Source organism: Pan paniscus, chromosome 6 (genome assembly GCF_029289425.2).
Source record: "Pan paniscus chromosome 6, NHGRI_mPanPan1-v2.0_pri, whole genome shotgun sequence".
NCBI classification, from domain to species: Eukaryota; Metazoa; Chordata; class Mammalia; order Primates; family Hominidae; genus Pan; species Pan paniscus.
In genome coordinates, this window is record NC_073255.2 from 109996855 (window position 1) to 110022815 (window position 25961).

General features: G+C 38.8%; 1 protein-coding gene across 2 annotated transcripts; it reads right to left on the reverse strand.

The window, feature by feature from the left end:
* Nucleotides 1–1761: 1761 nt before the first annotated feature.
* Nucleotides 1762–25961, reverse strand: CYP51A1 (cytochrome P450 family 51 subfamily A member 1). Of its 2 annotated transcripts, none has more exons than XM_008962039.5 (10): nucleotides 23303–25961; nucleotides 20402–20500; nucleotides 17515–17691; nucleotides 16174–16300; nucleotides 14933–15107; nucleotides 12414–12533; nucleotides 11800–11995; nucleotides 7200–7295; nucleotides 5723–5891; nucleotides 1762–2498 (listed from the first exon to the last, which is right to left on the reverse strand). In XM_008962039.5, the coding sequence occupies exons 3-10, from the start codon at nucleotides 17665–17667 to the stop codon at nucleotides 2320–2322; spliced, it is 1215 nt and encodes a 404-aa protein (XP_008960287.1). In that variant the 5' UTR covers nucleotides 17668–17691; nucleotides 20402–20500; nucleotides 23303–25961; the 3' UTR covers nucleotides 1762–2319. The 2 variants fall into 2 exon arrangements, with proteins under 2 accessions (XP_008960287.1, XP_003809792.3); XM_003809744.5 differs by lacking the exon at nucleotides 23303–25961 and adding an exon at nucleotides 22810–23175.

The window sequence follows — 25961 nt, forward strand, 5'->3', positions numbered from 1 at the left end:
AATGCTTAAGTCTCTTATAAAACAATGTGCTATTTGCAAATAGTCTACATACATCCTCCTGTGTACTTCAAATCATCTCCAGATTATTTGATACCTAATACAATGTGAACATTATGTAAATAGTTGCTAATACTGTATTTTTTTATTGTGGGGTTTTATTTTTAATATTTTGAACCTGCAGTTGGTTGAATCAGAGGATACAGAACCCACAAATAAAAGGAGCCAACTATACTTAAATTTTCCACATTAGAAGCTGGGTTCCAATAAGAGGAATTCTAAAAATAGCAAACGTACTCTAAAGCAGTTAGTTGAAGGGGCAGGTTGTGGGTAAAAACCTTTTTCAGCTAGCATGGCTTGCCATTCAAGGCTATTCTGCTCTAAGAGACAGTGGAGAAAAAAACAGATGGACAAATGATCTGATCAAGCTGAGTTCAGTGCCATTGTTTGACTACCACGCCTCCTTATGATAGTAGGCCTCTGCAATCACACTTGTTTATGCACCTCAATAATTAATTAGTCTGTGATTAAAAATGAAATCTGTTAAGTAAGTCTAAAACTATTCACTAAACATTAGACTAGCCTTATCTCAGGGTCGTAACTAGATACTTCAAGAAATCTGTAACATCTGTAATATGAAAATATCTGAGATTTCTATTGACAAAATCATGGATACTGCTAATAAATACTGCTAATGCTGCCCAAATTCATAATTGAAATAAATACTAAATTGCAGTTAGAAATTAGTGCAAATAAAGATGTAATTTTTCCCCACCCAAGTTCCTGGATTCCCTAACTCTGCTCACTGAAGCACATATTTTACAATTCATGAATACAGACTGTATTTTTTCAAAGAGAATTTTAATGTGAAAAATTAGCAGAGATTCTGCCTTCACAATTAGAGTTTAACATGAGTCTTCCAGTGTTTTAAAAAGAACTGTAATATACATAAAGCAAAATATTTTGGCATCACCTAGTGAAAACAGACGATGTGGTATTTTTTCAGCCATCTCATATAGTTAGGCCCCGAGTTACAATTTGAGATAAGTTGATTCCTAAACAGAATGTGCTTTACAGAATATGACCAATTTTATTACTCCCAAGGACCTTGTTTCAGATTATCTTAAAACCAGAGTTCACTGATCTCACATTTTAAAAAGAAAAAAGTTCGTTAACTGTTTTAATCAATATGAGTAGTAACAAACATCCCTAATTGGATTCTAGAGAGGAAGCAGGGAAGGCCAGGTGCGGTGGCTCATGCCTGTAATCCCAGCACTTTGGGAGGCCAAGGCGGGTGGATCACGAGGTCAGGAGTTCAAGACCAGCCTAGCCAACATAGTGAAACCCCGTCTCTACTAAAAATACAAAAAATTAGCCAGGCATGGTGGCAGGTGCCTGTAATCCCAACTACTTGGAAGGCTGAGGCAGAGGATGCAGTGAGCTGAGATCGCACCACTGCACTCCAGCCTGGGCAACAGAGCGAGACTCCATCTCAAAAAAAAAAAAAAAAAAGGAAGCAGGGAACAACTGAGCCAAAACAAAATTATCCCCTAAGGACTTGATTTTGGACTTCCACATAAATGTGACCTTGTAGAACTAGATACATATTTATCAGGTAAATATGTAATTATTTAGTAATTAGATCAAGATACATGAGCAGTCTTTAGCATTAATAATTACATTATTTTTAGGAAATCTTATCAAATATGGTCCTGGATCTCTTAATTTCCCATATGCAGTGATTTTAGTTAAAATTCCAAAGGATTTCTTTTTCCTATAATATCTCCATTTCTGAGTATCATCATACCAAAACAATTAGTATTCTCTTATTCAAGGCTTTAGATGTTCGATTATTCCCTACCCTTCCATCCTCACACACACAATAATTGCCCAGATAAATAATAAGCTGTGGTTTCCAAGTATCTCACTGGGATTTTTATTCTTTATACCTTGCAGGACTAGTCCAAGATTTGAATACCCTGAACTTATTTGGCAAGAGCGATGAGTACTCTTAAAATTACTATCTGGAAATTATATTATTTAGAATCTGCCAATTACCTAGATCCCCCCTGAACAATTGTTTCACTAAGGAACTTCCTGAAAGCACATGTATAAGTATCATAACTATTAGAAAATGTTTCAAATGCTATTATATTTGATAGAACCATTCAGTTAACAAAATACTAAATCATAAACTGGCTTTTAGAATTACACACTCAAAAAAACAGTAAACTACAAGAGTTGTTTTGTACACTTCATTCTCTTCGAATGCCTTTGTGGCTTACAGTGATAATCACATATATTAGTTCCTTGCAACCTTTTTCATTTTGATCTTCGTTTGTAACGGATAACTGGGTTTTCAGGGGTGTGAATCATAGTTGTATAATTCACAGTGGGAAAGTATCCATCAATGAGATCAAATTCATATAAACGAAGCATAGTGGACCAAATTGTCTTAATTTGAACATAGGCAAAATTTTCCCCAATACAACGATGACGCCCTAAAAAAAAGAAAAAGTTATAAGAATCAGTTTAAATTCTTTCTCATCCTTTTTAGCCTGGGGTGATATTATCTACATTTTAGATGAACAGCAAATGTACAGATAATATAATAAAAAGATGACATTCTTTTCACATAAAACAACATGAATTATTAAAAATTCCAGGAGATTTTCAATACCACATTTTAGGAAAACAGTACTTGACTGATCACATAACTTTTCCAATTACTTTTTCTGAAAATATATATCTGGGTTAAATATATGGAAAGTTTGAATCATAAGATGGTAATCTAGTTTGGGAATATAGTAGAATATTCTGTTTGTCCCAAGAAAGCCCTAGTTAAAAGTCAATATGAAAACCTTCCAGTCAAACCTCAAATGTCATTATAAATGATTATGGAAGAAAATGAGATTTAATGAACCCAAAATAATATACTAAAAAGTCACACCGATGTAGAAACTGACAAGCTGATTCTAAAATGCATATAAAAATGCAAAGGACCTAGGATATCCAAAGCAATCTTGGAAAAAGAACTGAGTTGGAGGACATAAAACTGATTTCAAATCTGACTTCAAGACTAAAGATAAAACAGAGTGGTACTAGGTAAGGATCAACAAATAGATCAGTGGAACAGAGCAGAGAGCCCAGAACAGAATATTTTTATGGTTATTTGATTATCAATACAGACACCAAAGCAAGCCAATGAGGAAAAGCAAGTCTTTTCAACATAAGGTCCAGGAATAACTAGATATTACATGGGGGAAAAATGAAATTCAACTCCTATGTCACACCATAATCAAATACTAATTCAAGAAGGGTCACAAACCATGATGCTAACAGCATAAATTTCAGTAGAGAAGAACAGGAGAATATCTTCATGACTCAGGGGCTAAGCAAAAATTTTAAGACAGGGCCAGAAAGCAATAACCATTTAAAAGATTGATACATTGGACTAAACTAAAGGTTATTCATTTGTCAAAACTCAATGAATGTTGACTTAAGATTTGGGCATTTCATTGCAAGATTTTTCATCAAAAGAAAAAACCTAAACTGATAGTGCTTAGCACAGTGCTTGCTTGGCCCATAACTGTACTTATTTCTAGGAGTGACATTTAAGATGAGCATTTACAAATTGGTCCATATTTCAAATATAACAACTAAAGAGAAGCTTGGCTTACAGGAAGAATAGTCCAAGGATTTAATCACAACAAGCAAGAAGTATCCTAACTGAATCAACATAAGAGTAGATAAATTCTGATGATTCACAAAATGTAATATTATGAAAATGAATGAACTATATGCACCAACATAAATAAACAGCACAATTACGAGGTAAAAGAATGAGTAAAGAAATTAGAGACATGTAATGTGATATTTAACAAGATTAACGTAAGATCATATATCCCCCCATAAATTCAAGTCCATCCAGAACCTTAGAATGTGATCTTAATTGGGAAATAGGATCTTTATATACACAATTATTTAAGATGAGATGACCCTGACTTAGGGTAGGACTTAGATCCAATGACTGGTGTCCTTATAAGAATGCCAGGTTAAGATACAGAGACATGAACAAGAAGAAAGCCTGTTGAAGACAGGGGTAGTAATTGGAACAATGTAGTTACAAGCCAAGGGTTGCCAAGAGCCACCAGAAGCTAGGAAGATGCAAGGAAGGATTCTCCTGTAGAACCTTAAGGAGGAGCACGGTCCTGCCCAATACCTTGATTTCACACTTCCAGCCTCCAAAACTGTGATAGAATATATTTCTATTGTTTTAAGCCACCCATATTGTAATTAGTTACAGAAGCCCTAGGAAACTAACACAAAGATTGAAAAAAAGATTGAGGAGACATTATATCTGTACTCAAATACCTCATACAATATAAGTTCAGAGACTATGGTTAGGACCAACTATAAATGAGATGTTAAAAGGAAACAGATTTCAGCTTTAACATAAGGCTCTAAAAATGACAGCTGTCCAAACATGGAATGAGCCATCATAAAAGGTAACTGAACAACCCACAACCCATTTCTAGTAAAGTTCAAGTGGAAACCAGATAATTACTAGTTTAGAAACAATTCCTCTTTGGGGCAGAATTTGGGCTACAGAACTAATGCTCTTCCCATCTGTTAACAATCTGATTCTTTGGCCAGGTGGCATGGCTCACGCCTGTAATCCCAGCACTGTGGGAGGCCAAGGTGGGCAGATTGCTTCAGGCCTGGAATTCGAGACCAGCCTGGCCAACATGGCAAAACCCAGTCTCTACTAAAAGCTCAAAAATTAGCTGAGCGTGGTGGTACACACCTGTAATCCCAGCTACTCAGGAGGCTAAGTCACGAGAATTACTTGAACCCAGAGGTGGAGGTTGCAGTGAGCTGAGAGATTGTGCCACTGCACTCCAGACTGGGTGACAGAGCAAGACTCTCTCAAAAAAAAAAACTATGATTCTTTTATATATTGTGTTATACACCACAGTATTAAATTTATTACATAAAGTTAAGATCTGAAGTTCCCAAAGGACTTTATATTTTCCTTTATATGTGGAAAAAGTGTGACCAATGACAAGTCATCTGTCATTTAAATGATCCCTTTGGAAAGACTAAAGCATAGAATATAGTTTAATCAGTACAGAGAACCAATGGACAGAGAAATTACTGGAGAAACAAGGGTATAGCTAAATTATTTTAGGATCTTACTGGAAATGAAATTTGCAAGCCTACACACAACCTGCCCAAATTTAAAGACCATTTTCTCATACGGATATTCAGAGAGCAAAAATGTTGACTAACGATCGAGAAGAGCTTTAATTTTAAAAGACTGCCTTTGCTTTTTTGTGAAATGCTAGTAATCTGTTATGGTATTTAACCTAAATTAATTCCCTGAATGGTGTACTGACTCCAATGGTTCTTTAAAAGAGAATCCACAGAGAGCTTTAAATACCATTGTAAGGGAAAACAAGGATGTTCTACAAAAATTAGACCTAATAAAACCAGACAGGTTAGGAAGTAGTGAAGCATTATATAAGGATTTATGGAACAATTCCATTTAGTACAAAGGAAATATTTTTCTCCAACTTATAAAGATTCTTCTCCTAAAAAAGTTTGCAAAAATGTCCCTATGAGGAAAGGGAGAGATAATTTGTAAACACAATTCGGAATATTTTGACAGAGACAAATATGTTATCAGAACAAACATTTCCAATCTAAAATAAAATCATCTTACCAGCTCCAAATGGCACATAGGCAAACTTTTCCCCTGATGCTGGGTTATCCTGTAAGTAGCGATCAGGATTAAAGTCCAGGCGTTCTACCCATGAGTCTTTAAGTCTTTGATTGACAGTGGGAGAAACACACACCTGATGTCCTGGAGGAATGGTATACCCTGCCACAGTCTATAAACAAAAGCCACACATTTCATTAGAGAATTTAAAAATGTGCTGACAAATAATCAGATCATTGTGTAATAAAGCATGAATATACATGGGATACTCAGATGCTCCTTGACTTATGATAGGTTTACATCCTGATAAATCCATCATAAAGTCAAAAAATTATAAGAAAAAATCAAGAACCATCTGTACATATATTTAAAAACTGGCTAGATAATAGGCAAACTAAAAATTATTTTAACTCAAGATGATTTCCAGTGAGCCAGCGTTGGGTTGGAAGTACACAGTACACAAATCAAACCCATAATGCCTTGGAGGTAGGGTTGGAATTTCAGAGAGGCTTTCACTATCAATTTGTACACTTCATATTAACAATTTTTTACAACAAAATGTTATTTTTAAAACCAAGAAAAATATGTACTTTGATTTTTAAAACCCCAATTATTAAAGAAAAATGCAGAACATGATTAGCATTAAAGATTAGCATGTAGGCCGGGCGCGGGATTACACCTGTAATCCCAGCACTTTGGGAGGCCAAGGCGGGTGGATCACCTGAGGTCGGGAGTTCGAGATCAGCCTGACCAACATGGATAAACCCCGTCTCTACTAAAATACAAAAAATTAGCCAGGCGTGGTGGCATGCCCCTGTAATCCCAGCTACTTGGGAGGCTGAGGCAGAAGAATTGCTTGAACCCGGGAGGCGGAGGTTGTGGTGAGCTGAGATCGCACCACTGCACTCCAGCCTGGGCAACAAGAGTGAAATGCCGTCTCAAAAAAAAAAAAAAAAAAAAGATTAGCGCACGTATACTATCTACAATTAGGTAAAAATATGTTTTTAGAGTATATAAAACTGAAGATTAGGTAGAAGTGATTATTCTACTTTTTTAATTTAAAAAAATCTCTTTTATGCTACTCTACTTCCTCTTTTCTTTTCTTTTTCTTTCTTTTTTATTTTTTTTGAGACAGGGTCTTGCTCTGTTGCCCAGGCAGCAATGCAGTGGCGTGATCATGGATTACTGCAGTTTCAACCTCCCAGGCTCAAGCAATCTACCCACATCAGCCTCCCAAACAGCTGGGACCACAGGCATGTGCCATTATGGCCAGCTAATTTTTAGAAAAAATTTTGTAGAGATGAGGTCAGTCTCACTATGTTGCCCAGGCTGGTCTCAAATTCTGGCCTCAAGTGATCCTCCCACCTCAGCCTCCCAAAGTGTTGAGATTACAGGTGTGAACCACCACACCCACCTATTTCTTCTTTTTGATAAATAAAAACTGGGGGTATAGAGGGGAAGATGTAGCCAAGATACTCACCTGAGGAGTTCTGGCCATTCTCATCATGATCATTATAGGAGGTCTAAGTCTTAATGTTTCTTTTATACAGCGATCAAGTAAATTTAGATCCTTGAGCTAAAATGAGAAAGCATTTCCTGATTGTTATAAATAACATACTTCAACAGTACAAAAAATTAGTTTAACTTCTTGGTTAGTACAAGACAGCTTGCATTCCAGCTAAAAGTACAGAGGTAACTGGTTCAGGGTGGCTGGGGTTATCATGCTCTACCACTGTCCATGGTGAAAAAGGAGGGCAAGGTAACAGAAGCGATCGCCCTGAAGAATGAAGTAAGAACCTACAAAAATTCACTCCTCCAAAAAATGAAAACAGTAGCAACAATCTTAATGTCAACTTTTTCAAAATTCTGGAAGATTAACCAAAGGCTTGCAACAATCTAAGGAGAGTTAATTCAAGAAAAAGAAATCTGAATCTTGGTAAGAAGAGTAAGCTTTGTGGTAGTGTAAGTTGTATTTCTTTCATCCTCCTCTCCCCAAATCCATGGTAGCCCCGGAAACCAACAGCATGACAACTATAGCAGCTGTGAAAGCCAGAAGCCTAACAACTATTAGAGGAGCCAGAGCAAATTTTCCAAAAATATTTAGCAAAAATTGTTTAACACTGAAGGCGCCTGAGATGGTGATATCAGTTGGTGCTAAGAGACAGAACAAGAAGTTTAAAAGGGAAAACTGGGGAGTAAGATGTCCACAGGAGACTTTGAAAAGTTCCAACATAAGAGAATCTTGAAGGCCACACATATGTATAAGACCATGCATATGCCCAGGTAAGATCTAAGAGGCTGTAATCTTTTACCTCTGGCTGACCTGTACACACAGGTAGTGAAGGCAGACTTGTAACTGCCTGTTGGAGTGTTAATAACATCCCCTAACACACACATACAGAGCCTTTCAGCAAAAGCTAGGAGACTGGCTGTTCAAAGCACTTCAGTAAATCTCTGTCCAAATATTAGATGCCCACTAAAGTAAGCAAGCAGAGATTTCAGTGACCTCACTGAACAAGGAATGACATAATTAATCCAGGAAACACAGTAAACAAACAGCAGCAGCAACAACAACAACAACAAAGAGCCAGCAACAATAAACCCAGGGAGGAGGGCATCTGATTTCCACAGTTGCCACATTATTTTAAACGTACAGTTTTCAACAAAAAAATTACAAAAAACACACCAAAACAGGAAAGTATGGCCAGTACATAGAAAAAGCAAGCAGTTTAACAGAAACTATCCATGAAGAAGCCCAGACATTGGACTTACTAGATAATGAATTTAAATCAGCTATTATAAATAGGTTCAAAGAACTATAGTAAAATATGCCTAGATATCTCTAGTAAAATGGAGAATATCAATATATTATTTTTTTAGAGAACCAAATAGAAATTCAAGAACTGAGAAGTATGAGAACTGAAATGAAAAATTCACCTGAGGGGATCAACAGCAGATTTGGACTGGCAGAAGAAAGAATAACATCAAAAAAATAACAATAATAAAATACTTAAGAATACATTTAACAAGAGAAGTTTAAACATTGTGCACCAAAAACTATAAAACATTGTTGAAAGAAATTAAAGAACTAAAATAAGAGAAAGACATCCCATGTTCACAGATTTAAAGACTAAAATTGTGCTCCCAAATTAATATGGCGATACAATGCAATCATTGTCAAAAATCTCAGCTAGCTTCTTTGCAGAAACTGACACACTGACCCCAAAATTCATATGGAAAGTAAAGGGACTAGGAGTAGATAAACAGCCTTGAAAAGGACAAAATCAGAGGACTCACACTCCCGAATTCAAAACTTATTACAAAACTACGTAATGGCATCAGACTAAACATATCAATGGAATAGAACTGAGTCCAGAAATAAAGCCTTAAATTTATGGTCAAGAGGCTTTTTAAAATGTATTTATTTTTTCAGAGATAGGGTTTCGCTATGTTGCCCAGGCTGGACCCCAAGTCCTGAGCTCAAGCGACCTTCCCGTCTCAGCTTCTCAGTAGCTGAGAATACAGGCACGTGCCACTGCGCCTGGCTATAATAGATTTTTTTACAAAGACAATTCAACGTGGAAAAAATAGTCTTTTCAACAAACAGTGTGGGACAACTGGATAAACACATGCAAAAGAATGATGACCTCACACCATATACACAAATTAATTCATAATGGATCAAAGACCTAAATGTAAGATATGAAACTACAAAACACTAAGAAGAATACACAGAAATAAATCTTCATACACTTTGATTAGGCATTGGTTTCTCTGACACCAAAAGCACATTAAAAAAAAAGATGAACTCTTACAACTCAATAATAAAAAGACAACTCATTTTAAATATGGGAACAGGATGTGAGCAGATATTTCTCCAAAGAAGTATACCAAAGCCAAAGAACACATCATAAGACACTCAACATCACTAGTCACCAGGGAAATGCAAAATCAAAACAAAATACCAACTGGGCATGGTGGCTCACACCTGTAATCCCAGCACTTTGGGAGGCCAAGGCGGGCAGATGACTTGAGGTCAGGAGTTCGAGACCAGCCTGGCCGATATGGTACAACCTTGTCTCTACCAAAAATACAAAAATTAGCCAGGCGTGGTGGTGTGTACCCAGCTACTTGGGAGGCTGAGGAAGGAGAATAGCTTGAACCTGGGAAGCCGAGGTTGCAGTAAGCCAAGGTCGCGCCATTGCACTAGAGCCTGGGCATCGCACCAAGACTCTGTCTCAAAAAAAAAAAAAAAAAAAAAGTACCACTTCACACCTATTATAATAAAAAAATCAAGTAACAAGTTTGGTGAGGGGGTGAAGTCAGGACCAACATATACTGTTTAGTGAGATTTGAAAGTGGTGCAGCCACTTTTTAAAACAGTCTGGCAGTTCTTCAAAGTTACCTTATAACCCAGCAATTCTACTTCTAGGTATGACCCCCCAAAATTGAAAACACATGTCCACATAAAATCAGTACACAAACGTTTAGAGCGGCATTATTCATAATAGCTTAAAAGGTGGAAACAACTCAAATGTCTATCAACTGATGAACAGATAAACAAAATGTGGTCTATCCATATAATGGAATATTATTGGTAATAACAAAGACTGAAGTACTGATACATGCTACAACATGGAAGAACCCTGATAACATGCTAAGTGAAACAAGGTAGTCACAAAAGACTACAAATTGTATGATCCCATTTATATGAAATATCCAGAATAGGCAAACTCACAGAGGCAAAAGGAGATTAATGGTTGCCAGGGGCAGCGGTCAGGGAGAATGAAGCATGACTGCTAATGGGTACCAGCTCTCTTTTGGGAGTCATGTAAATGTTCTAAAATTAAATTATGATGATGGTTTCCCAACTCTTAATATGCTAAAAACCACAAAGTGTACATTTTAAATGGATGGATTTATGCTATGTAAATATATCAGTTAAGCTGTTATTTTAAGTTACTAAAAACAAGAATGAGTGTTGAGACATCACTACTGAGCTTACAGAAATAAAAAGGATTATGAGAATACTATGAACAATTGTATGCCAACAAATTAGGTAACCTAGATGAAATGGACAAATTCCTAGAGAGATATAAACTACTGAAACTGACATAAGAAGAAATGGAATATCTGAATAAACCTGTAACAAATAAATTGAATTAGTAAGTAAAGTCTTCTCAGAAAGAAAAGCACAGATCTAGATGATTTCACTGTTGAATTTTTGCAAATATGTAAAAAAGGATTAACACCAATCATCCAAAAACTCTTCCAAAAATTAGAAGAAAAAAAGAATACTTCCAAATTCATTCTATGAGATGAGTATGATCCTGATATCAAAACCAGTCAAAGACATCACAGTGAAACTAGAGATCAATATCCTTTATGAATATAGATGCAAAAATCCTCAACAAAACACCAGCAAGTTTATATGTAGTAACATATGGAAAGAACTATGCACCATGACAAAGTAGGATTTATCCCAGGAATACAATTAACATCTGAAAATCAGTGTAATGTGCCATATTAATATAGGACCAAAAGCACAAAAGATAACAGGAAGATGACATCACCAAGGTTTGCTTCCAAGATGGAATGTCAGGTTGTGCAGTGAGTTGTCCTCTCTTCCTTTCCACCCAGCAAGCTGCATGTAGTATTTGTAAATGTCTTGTTCTCATTACTACTACTACTACTTTTAGAAGTCTCTGCTCATGCCCAGGCCACTCTGGACATATAGAATTCTAAGTAATTCAGAGGCTTCTACACTTCATAAGACACACAACATGCACATAATATCCTCTATGTACAGAAGCCAGACTTTGAAGCAGAGGAAGTAAGTACCAAAGAAACATCCCCAAGGATCTCTAAGCCATCAACCCAAAACATATCTGATAAAGCTTAATGGCAAGAAGCAATAACATTAAGATATTTTAGGTAAGGTTATAGGGAATTTGCTAAAAATAGAGAAGCTGATCAATTTAAGCTATAGTATATAGAAAATCTCAAATTGTCCCTTTTAAAAATTAGCCACAGATCCTCAAAGTCATAAGGCAGCAATGAAACTGAAAAATCCAACAAACCTGGTCATAAGTTAAAGGAGGCAGATTCTCTCCACAGACTGTTTTCTGTTCTAAATAACATTTTTCTTGAAGTGTTTTGTCTCTGGCCAAAAAGAAGCCCATCCAAGCACTAGTAGTTGAGGATGTATGCTGCCCTGCCAAGAGTAATCCAATAAGCATCCCTGCTACTTCATCATCAGTCAAAGGACGCCCATCCCTAAGGAATGAACCAAAGACACAAATTTAACATTTTGGCAGATACATTTCATGCCTCAACCTTTAAATAAAGTGTCATAATGAATACATTTTTCAGGTATAGTAGTCTCTTATATTTGACTATCACAAGTCAAGAGTTTTTTTTCTCTTAGGGAAGAGATAGACCAGCACAAAACGATTTTGATTACAAAAGACTCCATTACAGTTCATTAGCAAACTTTTACCATACCCAGTCACTGGGATTACAGTAAGACACAGGATGCCAATAGTTTATGTCTCAACAATTTAAAAAGTCCAAAGATCACAGCTACCAACTTATTTTGCCAGCATCACTGTTTTTTAACTGGAAATACTATTTAACTGTGTTTTAATGTGTAATTTCCTGCTTCAGCTTAATATGTTATCTGAATAGCTCTTACTTGTATGTAGCATCTAGTAAAGTTTGGAGAATGTCATCAATTTTTTCTTGAGACTGTCTGCGTTTCTGGATTGCCTTATAGAAAATATCCTTGATTTCCCGATGAGCTCTGTCCCTGCGTCTGTAATTAAAAGATAAAGATGATTTTCTTAAATAAAGAAATAACCTTCTAGGATCAAATTCATTTTGAGAACCAGGACCGAGCACAAAGCATCTTATTTAACCAACTTTAATGACTCTAAAATAATTGACAAAAAAATCAGAACCAGGAACATACTGGAAGTCATGAAAATCTTACATTGTTAAAAATGTCCATAGTCCCTAAGGGCAAGAACTGTGCTTTATTTAACATATATATTCCAGATTCTTAATACATTGCCTGTGTTCAAACTAAAGGCCTAAAACAAGCAAGAAATTCCTTTAGAAGTATTTTCCAGTTCAACAGAAAGTAGGATACTCTTTTAAATTAACATAAAATTCCAATTTTAATACCAAATCAAGTCTTAAAGCAGAAGAGCCACTCTGGTTCTTCTATGGAATCTGGTTCTACTTTTCACTTTCTAATACAATAGTTTTTTGTAGGGGGTGAAAATACTAGCAGATTCAGAAAACAAGCTTCAACTCCTAAACTTTACCTTTAAATAGTATGTTCACTATGTAGCAGGTACCATGTTAAGTGTTTTACATGAATTACTCACTTTTATCTTCCTGTGAGGTACATACTATTAACCTCAAGTTATAGCTAGCTGCATAAGATCACACAGAAAGCAAACATTGGAGCTGGAATTTAAAACTAGGCAGTCTGACTCCCAAGCCCCCTCTTAAATCAAGCCTTCTAAAAAAAACTCCTACCCTGTTTCATTTACAAGACTGTTAATCTGTTATTGAGGATCAAGTGAAACCATGTGTACAGAAGAGAAGATGTTGGGGCTTAACTGTATGAATACAGTCGAACCAGGAAAACATAGGCCTGTTTAAGAAAGTGAATTGAATAATCTGGTTAAATTAGTTGGTATGAGTAGAAGAAAGAAAGACTGGGCCAGAATGTGAAGGGCCTAACATAGCAAGCTCTGACTTCATCCAAGAGACAGAGCAGGTAGAAACAGGCAGGTAGAAATGTACATTTATGGGCCAGGTGCAGTGGCTCACGCCTGTAATCCCAGCACTATGGGAGGCCGAGGCGGGCGGATCACAAGGTCGGGAGATCAAGACCATCCTGGCTAACACGGTGAAACCCCATCTCTACTAAAAGTACAAAACAATTAGCCAGGCATGGTGGCGGGTGCCTGTAGTCCCAGCTACTCGGGAGGCTGAGGCAGGAGAATGGCGTGAACCTGGGAAGCAGAGCTTGCAGTGAGCCAAGTTCATGCCACTGCACTCCAGCCTGGGCGAGAGAGCGAGACTCCATCTCCAAAAAAAAAAAAAAGAAAAGAAATGCACATTTATGGAGAACCCACTATGAGTCCAGGGCTGTGCTGGGTGTTCTAATATAAGATATATGAAAACATTTTGAAACTGCAAAGCTCCTTGCAAATATAAGGTATGATGAGTTCCAGAGAACTTTAGGGAATCTCTCCTGGCTCTTCCTTTTACTCCCACCCCTCTTCCAATCTGTAACTAGATAGAGGGGGCAGAAATAGAAGAAAAGGGACTAGCAATCTATCTCCTCCCCATCTGTCACCTAAACACCAATAAATCAACAAAAGTATAGAAAGCCTACTAATATACAAAACACTAAGCACTAAGCTATAGATCAAGTCCTAAGAGCAATATTTCTTTATATCAGAGGCAGTCCCTGTCCTTAAGAAACAGAAAATTAAATAAAGGCACAAATATTTAAAACAAAGAAACTTCACAATACAATAAAAAGCCACCAAAGATTTCAAACAAGTGCTAGAAAAGAGCTGTATCACTTTTAGGTATAGTTCAGAGACTTTCCTGAGGATAAGGAATACGTGAGGTAAGCAGGCTTTTAAACTAGGCTGGGCTCAGTGGCTCACGCCTGTAATCCTAACACTTTGGGAGGCTGAGGCAGGTGGATCACCTGAGGTCGGGAGTTTGAAACCAGCCTGGCCAACATGATGAAACCCTGTCTCTACTAAAAATACAAAAATTAGTTGGGCATGGTGGCACGTGCCTGTAGTCCCAGCTACTCAGGAGGATGAGGCAGGAGAATTGCTTGAACACAGGAGGCAAAGACTGCAGTGAGCCGAGATCACACCACTGCACTACAGCTGGGGCAACAGAGCAAGACTCCATCTCAAAAACAAAAACTTAAATAAAATATTAGACTAGACAGACAACAAATCACCTTTTTAATAAACTGAAACTTACTTTAAATGAGCTAATTATATAAAGAAAATTTGTCTTGAATTCTTATAGAAGAAAGGGGATTCATATTCTTACCCATTTTGTATGTTTTACTTGTTTAATTTTTATCTTTGTTAAGGCAAAGCATACCAACACTACAATAATTATACAAAGTTAAATAACCTAGTGTAATATATTCTTTATCCATACCTGAAACTAGGCAAAGGCAGCCAACCTGGTAACAGCCAGGCTGCATGGCTGAAACCTCCATCCAAATCTGCATACAGCTGTGCTACCTTTTCATTGAGTTGACTTCTGATTTCCTTTCCATGCAAACAATGGCTAGCTGTTAAAATTATGAGCTCAGAAAGAGCTTCAAACACATCTAGGGAGAAAAAAAAGATTATTCTCATTACTATTTCCAAAAAGTGAAAGAAAATTGAGAATTAAAAACAGAATTCAAGAACAAACAAGATCCTATTCATATCATCAAAAAAAGTCTGTAGACAGACATGTGAAAGAGGGGCAATAAACCAAACAATGTGAAGCACCCTGTCCCTCTGAACAGCCAAAACAGATCCCAGAAACACATCTCAAAACCCCACTCATGAGCACTTCATCATGAAAAGAATAAATGTGGTTATTTGATTTCCAGGTCACAATAACAAAAGCAGAAAAAAGGTTATTTATAGTGCATATGACAATAATAAGGTACTTCCCAAGGAATAGTAGCCAAAGATCAGATTATTTCCCAGGTTAAAAGTAGGAAGATCAGGGCCAAAATGGAATTACTGGCGATATGTAAAAGAAAACTATAATCACCAATTAGTATATCCCAACACTGGAGACAAATGCACCAGGCAAGCATAATTTGATGACACTCAACTAATAAAAATTATCCAATTAATTTCCTGTTAATTCCACATTCACTAAATGAACTTCCAATGATCATCTGGCTTTCCAATTATATTTGTCAATAAAAAGAGTATCAGTAAATATTCTGGATTTCTTGGTGCTGTAATTATATGTCTCACATGCATTATTACATTGGCATTCTAATTTATACATCAGTTTCTTGTATGGTTAGAAAATATATCAATATCAACTTAAGTATACCAAAAACAAAGATTCTGGAACTCTTACAGAGGCCAAAGGCCAGACCCAGAATATAGTGACCTGCTGCCCTGGGTCCTGCTGCCCTGTGGGCAGATGTTGCTTCCTACTATGGGCACAGCAATTGCTTCTGAAGGCAATACTTAACTTGCAGCCCAGTATAAAAACTGGATTCTCAGTTACAACTTCATGGTAATCATTACATAACCCTCCCATAAATCCAAGGTAGTTTTACATACACTGTAATTTGTTTTTTATATACTACACACATATATACTCTACTTTTCTATTCACAGAGAAGTAGAAATGTTAGGACAAACATAAAACATTTTGCTTACTTTTTTCTCCACTTTCTCCCCAACTCTGAAAGTATTCCTTTGTTTCTTTTTCAATTATAGAAACATGCTGTTTAAAGTGGGCTATGTTAAGGCCACTTTTTAACATTTTCTTCTGCTCCAAGAAAACCTTCAAAAAAATTCAAAACAGGGATACAGCATTAAAACACATTTTTGTTTTATCATAAAATCCATTTAGGTTATTATAATTATGTAACACTAACACAAGTAATGGTTTTAACCCTTTGGGCATTTACATTTTAAGAGTCTAAATGAATAGATCTATCTGACTCTAAATGAATAGAGTCTAAATGAATATATATATCTGAACAGAGGGATTTTCCAGGGCCCTGTTTTTTGGCCTTAAGGAGAGGCATTCATTCCCTCATTCCCCATCACTAGAAACAAGATTTAATGTTAACTCTTAACTGCTATACTAGGGTACTGGCTAATGTGTGTTACATTCACAGCCAGAGCCCATACCAAGCATTGGGGCCAATTGTCTGATTTGTGTTCTATATCAACTTAAAACAATTTCGTATTTGGCTTTTGAGGGTAAAACATACACATAGATGTACCCCACACGTGAAGCTGTTGCATTAAAAGAGGACTTCTGAAGTCAGCAATCTCTAAACAGCGCTTATGTTAGAATTTCAGGCAGGAATGGGTAGGCAGGAAGTCCTTTTGATGAAGTAACAGCATTGTCTAATAACCCTTGCAAATTAAATCCCAGTATGCTAAGTTATCATTGATTCCATTATTTGTACAGGAAGCCCTTTAATATTGTTTAGCCATGACAGCAAATATAAAACTAAATACCCATTACTTATCAGTTATCCATGGCCTTTCTTCTCATGATTCTTCAGACTTTTGAACCAAGGAATAAACTGGTTCTACATTTTATTACATTTTTGTTTGGTTGGTTTCTGTGTGTGTGTGTGTGTTTGGTTTTTTGTTTCTGTTTTTGAGACAGGGTCTCACTTTGTTGCCAAGGCTAAAGTGCAGTGTTGTGATCTCGGCTCACTGCAACCTCCGCCTCCTGGGTTCAAGCGATTCTCATGCCTCAGCCTCCTAAGTAGCTGGAATTTACAGGTGTGCACCACCAGCCCTACCCAGCTAATTTTTGTATTTTTAGTAGAGACAGGGTTTCACCATGTTGGCCAGGCTGGTCTCGAACTCCTGACTTTGAGTGATCCACCCACCTTGGCCTCCCAAAGTGCTGGGATTACAGGAATGAGCCACCATGCCTGGCTGTTTCTATGTTTTAAATGTATAATGTCTCACTATTAGCTATAACTACTGAGGTATAGATTTGACTTTATTTATGGTAACGGTGTCACTTACTGGATTAGGCACATCGTATGCAACTCCCTTCCCAAACACAGGTGTTGTCAGGCGACTGTAGACATCTTCTGCATTCAGGTCTTCATTTTTACTATTAAAAAGCAGTGCAGCAGCATCACTCCCCAGAAGGTAAGTAAATGTCTTGCCTACCATGGTAAAACTAAATACAGGTCCATACTAAAAAGAGAAAAGTACATATAGTGATGTTACAAAAAATATGCAACACTAAGACAGTAACTTTTTAAAATCACAAAATAATGCATTATTAAAAAAATAAAAACATATATAAACCTTAAAGCAATTCTTTTCATCTTGCCATACTCCTCCTTCCTTTGTCCAAATTTATAATTATGTTCATTTAGTTGCAAATGTAGTATAAATATAACTGCTTATTATGCTTTTTTCAGTTTATATTGACAATGTTTTCTATTGTCTATATAAACATCACAATGTTAATTTACTGACTACTCTTTCATTATTGGACATATGGGTGATATGTCAGGGTTTTCTTTAGTTATTACAGCTAATTCTATGATGAACACCTCTGAAAATATAGACTTCTTCCCCCTTTGGTTAAAAACAAATTTTACAAGACTAGCCAAAGAATTTGACCTTTTCTATAGTACCTGCTATGTGAAGACACTACAAGTTTATTTATCTATTTTAGCACTATCTCACCTACACTAAATGACTTCATTTTTTATATTAATTTGGTTAGATGTTAAATACTTTCCCTTGCAGTTTTCTGGTTATTATTGAAGACTAGACTCTGGGGGTATAATCATGAAAAAAAATACTCTCCCAACTCACCAAGCTTAGTCTATTGGAAAAAATACAAATTAATCAAATAATCACATTAACAAACATAAAACTGCAAATGTGACAAGTATTACAGAAAGGAAAGCAACTCTGTGATGAGAGAATCTAAAAAAGGGAGACCTAACAGAGGAAAAGACAACTAGGTTGAGACCAGAAGAATGAGGAGTTAGTTTGGTAGCTAAACATACACAAAGGCCCTAAAAGTAAGAGAAAGAGAAAGGAGGAGATGAGAGTTGAGCATTAGGCAGTGCTAGACCATACAGAGCCTCATAAGCCATTTTGAGGAAGTTTTTAAACGGGTGACAAGAATTTTTCAGAGAAAAAGGAAAGATGCCATTGAAAAAGAAGTCAACAATACACTGAGAAAACAAATAAAAGTAAAAAGTTCCTGAAACAAAAGAGGGATGGAGAGTTCAGCCTCCGATAAGAGGCAAAATATAGTTGTAATAAAATCAAAGTGGTAGAACGCAGTGAGCCAGACTGTCCGTGTTCAAATCCCAGCTCCTCCACCTACTTGCTGTATGACTTTGGTCCTATAGTCAGAGAACTTAATCTCTCTGTGTTTCGTTTCTCTCACCTGTAAAATGGTAATAATAATAATAGCAGTTCTTCACAGAGCTGCTGCCAAATTTTATATACAGGGCAGAGAAGAGTACCTTGGCTTACTTAGCATCTTAATGACTTGTTTTCCATTATTGTTATCATTAATAAAAGTATAGGCTCAGAAATCAGACCATGTGTAAATCCTGGCTTGGCCACTGTCTAGCAGTGAGTCCAAGAAGAAATTATATATCCTCTCTGCTTCTCAGTTTTGTCATCTATGAAACAAATATACCTGAAAGGGTTTTTGTGGAGCTTCAGTGAGATGATCTTTGTAAAGCACTAAGTACTGGCATAAAGTAAGTGTTTTATAATTATTACTGTGATAGGAAGAAAGAGAATAGGATTACTATATAAATACAAGTAGGTTTGCATATTTGAAATTGAGAAAATGAGGAAGTTTTCTTTGAATGTTTTTAATAATTGTCTCCTAAATCAATGTTTTTAATCATTGTCTCCTAAACAGGAGAAAAAATCATCTGCTTTGATGGAGAGGTAGAAAGATTCAGAAGTTTAGAAAAGTGAAGGTTTGAATTAGTCACTGTAATGAGTGGAAAAGTAGGCCCAATCACAAGAACATAATAGGACTGTGGAGCAGTGTTCAAATATCATTAAGGTAGGCAATCATAAAATCAGGAAGAAACTAATCTGGTGCAGAAGGAGACAATAACTGGCTGCCTCCAAGGGTGACTTCTGCCAGCTGAACACAATGAAAAGATGCGGGGTCGAGGAAATTTAAAGTACAGTATTGCCAAGAGTGTAACAGAAACGACATGCCATGGACCCAAAGCGGAAAGAGGAAAGTGAAGAATGAAGGCTGATGGATCAGGAGAAAGTAAATGGAATGCAAGATCCAATGAGGTCAAAGAATAGTTATAATTTAAGGAGTTGCACAAGCAAACCAGGAGACGGTATGGTCTACGAATAGGATATCTAAATTAATATTGTGGAAGTGAAACAGTTAAGAGTGACAAGTCCAAAGCGAGACTGTGAAGTAAATGGCTTAACTGGCACAGGGAAGCTCATTAGAGAGAAGACGGGCAAATAATTGAGTAGCTATGGTGTCATGTGGGTCATTCAAGTGGACAGTGAAATCACAGAAGATGTATAGAGCAGGTTAGAAAACCCCACAGCATGGTAAAGAAAAATGAGGGTTAATTAATATCAATTTTAATGACAATAAGTGAATAGAAAACTCAGAACAGTGGCTTTTAAACCATAGTTGCCAGAACTACAGGTTTCCTCAATGGTGTCTCAAAGACGACCCCAGGACATGGGAAAAGCTAAAAGGATAGGTATCTATAAGACACCATCTCTTAAACCAGAGCAGTTTCCATTTTGTTTCCTATACTGAGGATATGTATATGATTACAATGTTTTTAAATGTTCTGCCACTTTTTTAAAAAAGTTTAAAAAGCACTTCTCTAGTTGTTTTTTTTTTTTTCCTCTAATTATTTGGAAGACTTACCTTCTCATATGCATTTTCTAGAAATTCAATTGGACTTTTCCCAAATGCTATGGCATGCCCAAGGAATGGAATTGGGGAGAAAATGTATGGAGGACTTTTCTACAAGAGAAAAAAATAGTAAATTCAGTTCGTGTTTCATTTCAAGAGAGAAACCCAGTTTCGTTTCATGACCAAACAATTAAACAAAATAGCTATTAAGACTTCAAAAAAAAGTTACCAAAAAAAAAGGAAGCATCAGAAGTAACTTGAGAACAGCCAAATTGCAAATACCTCAAGAGAGTAGCTATTGTAGAAAAGAACAGAAACTCAAAACACGGTATAAGATAAACGACCAGATAAACACTAAGGCACTGTAAATTTAAATGATGGACACTGTCCAGAATATGTCCAATTATTATTGGTATCTCCAGGCAACTTTTCTAACCATTAGTAGCAAAAAACCAAAAAGGTCAAACTACACTTGTCCCTTGGCATTTGTGGAGAACTGGTCCCAGGACCCCCTCACAGATTTGTATCCAGGGATCCTCAAGTCCCTTATATAAAATGGCAAGGTATTTGCGTATAACCTATGCACATCCTCTCATATACCTTAAACCATTTCTATATTACTTACAATACCCAATACAATGTAAAGGCTATATAAACTGTTATTAAACTGTGTTTTTTAATTTGTATTATTTTTTATTGTCGTGTTATTTTGTATTGGGTTTTTTTTCCCCGGGTATTTTAGATCTACACTTGGCTGAATTCCCAAATGTGGAATTCGTGTCCCCAGAGGGCCCACTATATTGTTTCTTCACTACTTACTTCTACTACTACTCACAATTTTAGTCCCAGATACCTGCTTAAAGAAGGTATAGAAAAAGACAAGCAGTAACTTGTAGTATAGAAAAAAGGGAAATGTTTAAGAAGCTATATTTATTTCTCAGTAAACAATCAATCTCATGCTTCTCTCACTGCAAGTGAACTAGAGCCACTGATTTTAGAGTTTTTAAGAGAGTAGATCAGCTCTAGCAAGAACTCTAGCATTCTTCATAAAAGTTTCTTTAGATGCCACAAAATGAGACCTGCAGATTACAACATTAAGTATCCTGAAAATCAAACAAAATAATGAAAAAGGGTAATACTCCTCAATTCTCTGGTGGTCTCAAATAGAAAGAAGCACCACAACCTCACAGTACTCCTCAGCTAATAGAACTATCTTTAAACACTAAAAGTAACTTTGTCTTCCCAGAGACAAATATCATTTCCTTAAAGATCCCATGTGTAGGAAAAAAATAAATAAATAAATAACTCTTTCTTATGCCTGGTATGGTTCAAACAAAAATTATTTTAAAAGCTACTTGGTCAAAAGTTTGTACATTGCATTGTCAGTAAAAGGGTAGTTTTCAAAAGCTACTTATTGCTGACTGTAAAGGGCACAATCAAATAACATTTGGGAGATTGAAAGCTAGGTTAATAAGGCTATTAAATTGAAGAAAATGATTTTTTTTTTTTTTGAGACGGAGTCTCATTCTGTCGCCCAGACTGGAGTCCAGTGGCGCAATCTCGGTTTACTGCAACCTCCGCCTCCTAGGTTCAAGTGATTCTCGGGCCTCAGCTTCCCAAGCAGCTGGGACTACAGGCGTGCGCCACCACATCCAGCTAATTTTTGTTTTGTTTTGTTGTATTTTAGTAGAGATGGGGTTTCTCCATGTTGTTCAGGCTGGTCTGGAACTCCTGACCTCAGGTGATCCGCCCGCTTCGGCCTCCCGAAGTGCTGGGATTACAGGCGTGAGCTACTGCTCCCGGCCGAGAAACTGTTACATTATTAGCATCAGAGGAAGGCCCTTACCACACTCCAGTCACTACCATTACCACACTCTACACATCCTCCTTAATATGGGTATAAACCGCCATTAGGGGCACTGTTACAGCCCACAGAACACTGAACCACACAGGGCAGCCTCCAGGATGACGGGCCAGCTGCCAACAACATCTCCATCAGGACCCCCACCAAGGGCCCCAACGACCACCGGGTCGTTCAAACCCACAGCCGCCAATCCAGCCACCGCCACTAGGGGCACCACTGCTGCGGTCAGTACAGACCGCTACAACCACAAATGCCGCAACCACGACCCCGTCTAGGATCAGATACACAGCCGGGGAGGCCAGCACCGCCCCCCAACACAAGGCAATGGCGGGTGCTACAGCCAGCGCCACCAGCAGCAGTGCCGCCGCCGCAGCCACTACTCCAGCCCCCAGCGCGCCTGCCACCAAAGCCACGCCAAGCATGGCCGCAGTCGCCCCCGCCCTTGCCATCCAGCCAGAGCACTGAGCCGGTCGGGGCCACGGAGCCGCCCACGCCAGCCCTTCGGCCGCCTCAGCTGCGGCGCGCGCCCCACTCAGACCCTGAAGAATGTACGTACCACCCCTGCGGGCAGGTGGACCAGGTGGCCGGCGGCGAGACGGAACAGGTAGACCAGGCTGAGGGTGAAGGCGCAGGCGATCAGCAGCATGGACAAGAGGTTGCCGCCTGTCACCTTCTCCATCGCCTGGCCCAGCACCGACCCACCCGCCTGCAGCAAGCCCAGCGGCAGCATCCCAGCCGCCGCCGCCATTCACTCCGTCGGAAACACTGAAGGCCGAGGTCGCCACCGCTCCTCCCAATCGACGGAACGAGAGAAGCTGGCAGATGGTCGTCCACAGGGGGCCTTGCCCCAGGTCTCCTACTAAACCCAGCCCCACCCCTCGGGTCCCACGCGCGCCACCCCGTACGTCACAGAATGGGGCGGGATGTTCCGCTGGCCACGCCCCTTAAATAACACTCTGTGAAGCCGTGGTCTTCTTGCGCGGGATAGGGCACCTGAGGAAGCGGGCTGCGCCTGTGGCACAGTGGTACGGGGCCGGAAGATAACTTACCTGAAGAGGCGATCAATCCCTGAGAATCGCGGGCGACCCGTTTTTTGTGTGCCCGGGTGCGGGGTGCCGGGACACGGCGTTGAAGGCGCTGAGCGGAGGGATCTCAGGGCGAGCTCGAGCGGCGACGGCGCGCTCTGTGATTGCACCGCGAGCGCCTGAGGTGATCTCGGCCTACATCGCGTCAGCGGGGCCTTGGGCGTGAGCACCGCCCCCTGTCCGGACGCAGGGTACTGGGGCACCTCGAACTGTGGCACCTCAAACTGTGGCACCTCACCCTGCTCCGGGGCCACGTCTTGGGGACTCCGACAGCCCCAAATAAGCCCTCGGGGACTGGAGTTGTGAAAAGCGAGGTCGTGAAGACGCCGGCCTCATACCGAAGGGTAGGACGGTGAGATCAGCCCCGTCCCACTCCAACTAAAATCAACCTGACAGGTATTAATATGCCACCATGAAGTTAACAAATGTTGATTAAGTATGCTAGGTTTTACGAAAACAGATTTTCCAAAATAAATGTACATGTTTTAGGACGTCGCGAGCCGTTTGAGGCAGCATTCCCCAAGGACGCCACTTAGCCTGTAGGTTTAGCGGCTAGAAAGATTCAGAAGCTGAGTTCAGTCCTGCCGCCACAATCAAATCTTCGCTCCTATGGCTTCACAGAAGCGTCTCCCATGACTACCAAATTTAACTCCTTCCAGATCACCCACGGGAGCACCTGACCGGATTCATTTATTTAATCAATGTTAAGAACTAGGTTTTGTGCTAAGCTAGGGGATAGAGCAGCGAATGAGACAAAACTGCAAGGCCCTGGGGGAATTAGTAGGAATATCCAGTGAAAGGGAAATTAATGAATTTTATAAGTATACTAATCAAGAAGTATATTCTTTTCCTTTGAGGTAGAATGTAATATAGCACCTCCCCTACCCAAGGCCTGGGTTAAGAGTATATTAACTGCTTATTTCTCCCCTATGCGTGGAGAGGCTTATCTGTGTTCCATCGTTTCACATTCCTTGAGGCACAGCGAGTTCTTGCTTCCCTCCCTAGCGCTGCTGTAAAGTCACAAAACTGATTAGCAAGTGTTACAAAAGCATGTATTCCCAAGGACGTAAGACATATGGTGTAACAAATGTAAGAGTAATTTACGGCCTTTGTTCTTGCTTCTGCAAGTACACTTCGTGCAACACGTAACTCCCAACACAAACTGCTTAAAAGGTGATTGATCCCTTTGTTCGGGGCTCAGACTTTCTGGACCCTAGTCCGACTGAGCCGGTGATCACCTTAATAATAAAGGCTCTCCTGAACCCTGCTCGGTCTCTCCCGTCTATGATTTGTCCCGCAACACCAGTTGCCTGCGGAACACCTCTACCTAGAGAGCTAACACTCATCCCCGGTCAGTAAATCCAAAACTAAACCCGTCGCCTCCTCCTACCAACCTGTCCCTCCTATAATGCCTGTGAAGAAAAGGCATCACTGTGCACACTGTTCCCCTCTCCATGCTTCATCTAATCAGTCATCAGATCCTATAATTCTACCACCTTAAAAGTTTCACCGTTTCTTCCGTCCAGTCGCGGTGGCTCACGCCTGTAATCCCTGCACTTTGGGAGGCCGAGGCGGGAGGATCACCTGAGGTCAAGAGTTCGAGACCAGCTTCACCAACATGATGAAACTTCGTCTCTACTAAAAATACAAAATATTAGCCGGACCTGGTGGCAGACGCCTTTAATCCCAGCTACTCGGGAGGCTGAGGCAGGAGAATCACTTGAACCTGGGAGGCAAAGGTTGCAGTGAGCCGAGATTGCGTCACTGTACTCCAGCCTGGGCAACAAGAGCAAAACTCTGTCTCAAAAAAAAAAGAAAGAAAGAAAGAAAGAAACTGTGATACATATAAATATATATGTATATATTTATATATGGAATGGAATGCTACGTGGTCACAAAAAGGAATGAATGAATGGCATTTTCAGCAACCTGGATGGGATCGAAGACTATTATTCAAAGTGAAGTAACTCAGGAATGAAAAACAAAACATCATATGTTCTCACTCCTAAGTGAGAGCTAAGCTATGAGGATGCAAAGGCATAAGAATGACACAATGGACTATGGGGACTCAGGGAAAGGGTGGAAGGGGGTGAGGGATAAAAGATTACAAATTGGGTTCAGTGTATACTACTCAGCGATGGTTGCACCAAAATCTCACAAATCACCACTAAAGAACTTACTCATGTAACCAAATACCACATTTCCTAAAACCCTATGGAAATAAAAAATTAAAAAAGAAAAAAGAACCCAACAGTCTTCTATTAAGCCAGGTGTAAAAGAGATTTACAAAAACCTAAAACTATGCCATTCTTCTCACTAATCTTTTATTTTTGAAAATATAGCTATAGGCCGGGTGCGGTGGCTCACTCCTGTAATCCCACCACTTTGGGAGGCCCTGGTGGGTAGATCACAAGTTCAGGAGTTTGAGACCAGCCTGACCAACATGGTGAAACACCATCTCTACTAAAAATACAAAAATTAGCCAGGCATGGTGGCGCGTGCCTGTAATCCCAGCTACTCAGGAGGCTGAGGCAGGAGAATCGCTTGAACTCGCAAGGTGGAGGTTGCAGTGAGCCGAGATTGTGCCACTGCACTCCAGCCTGAGTGACAGAGCAAGACACTG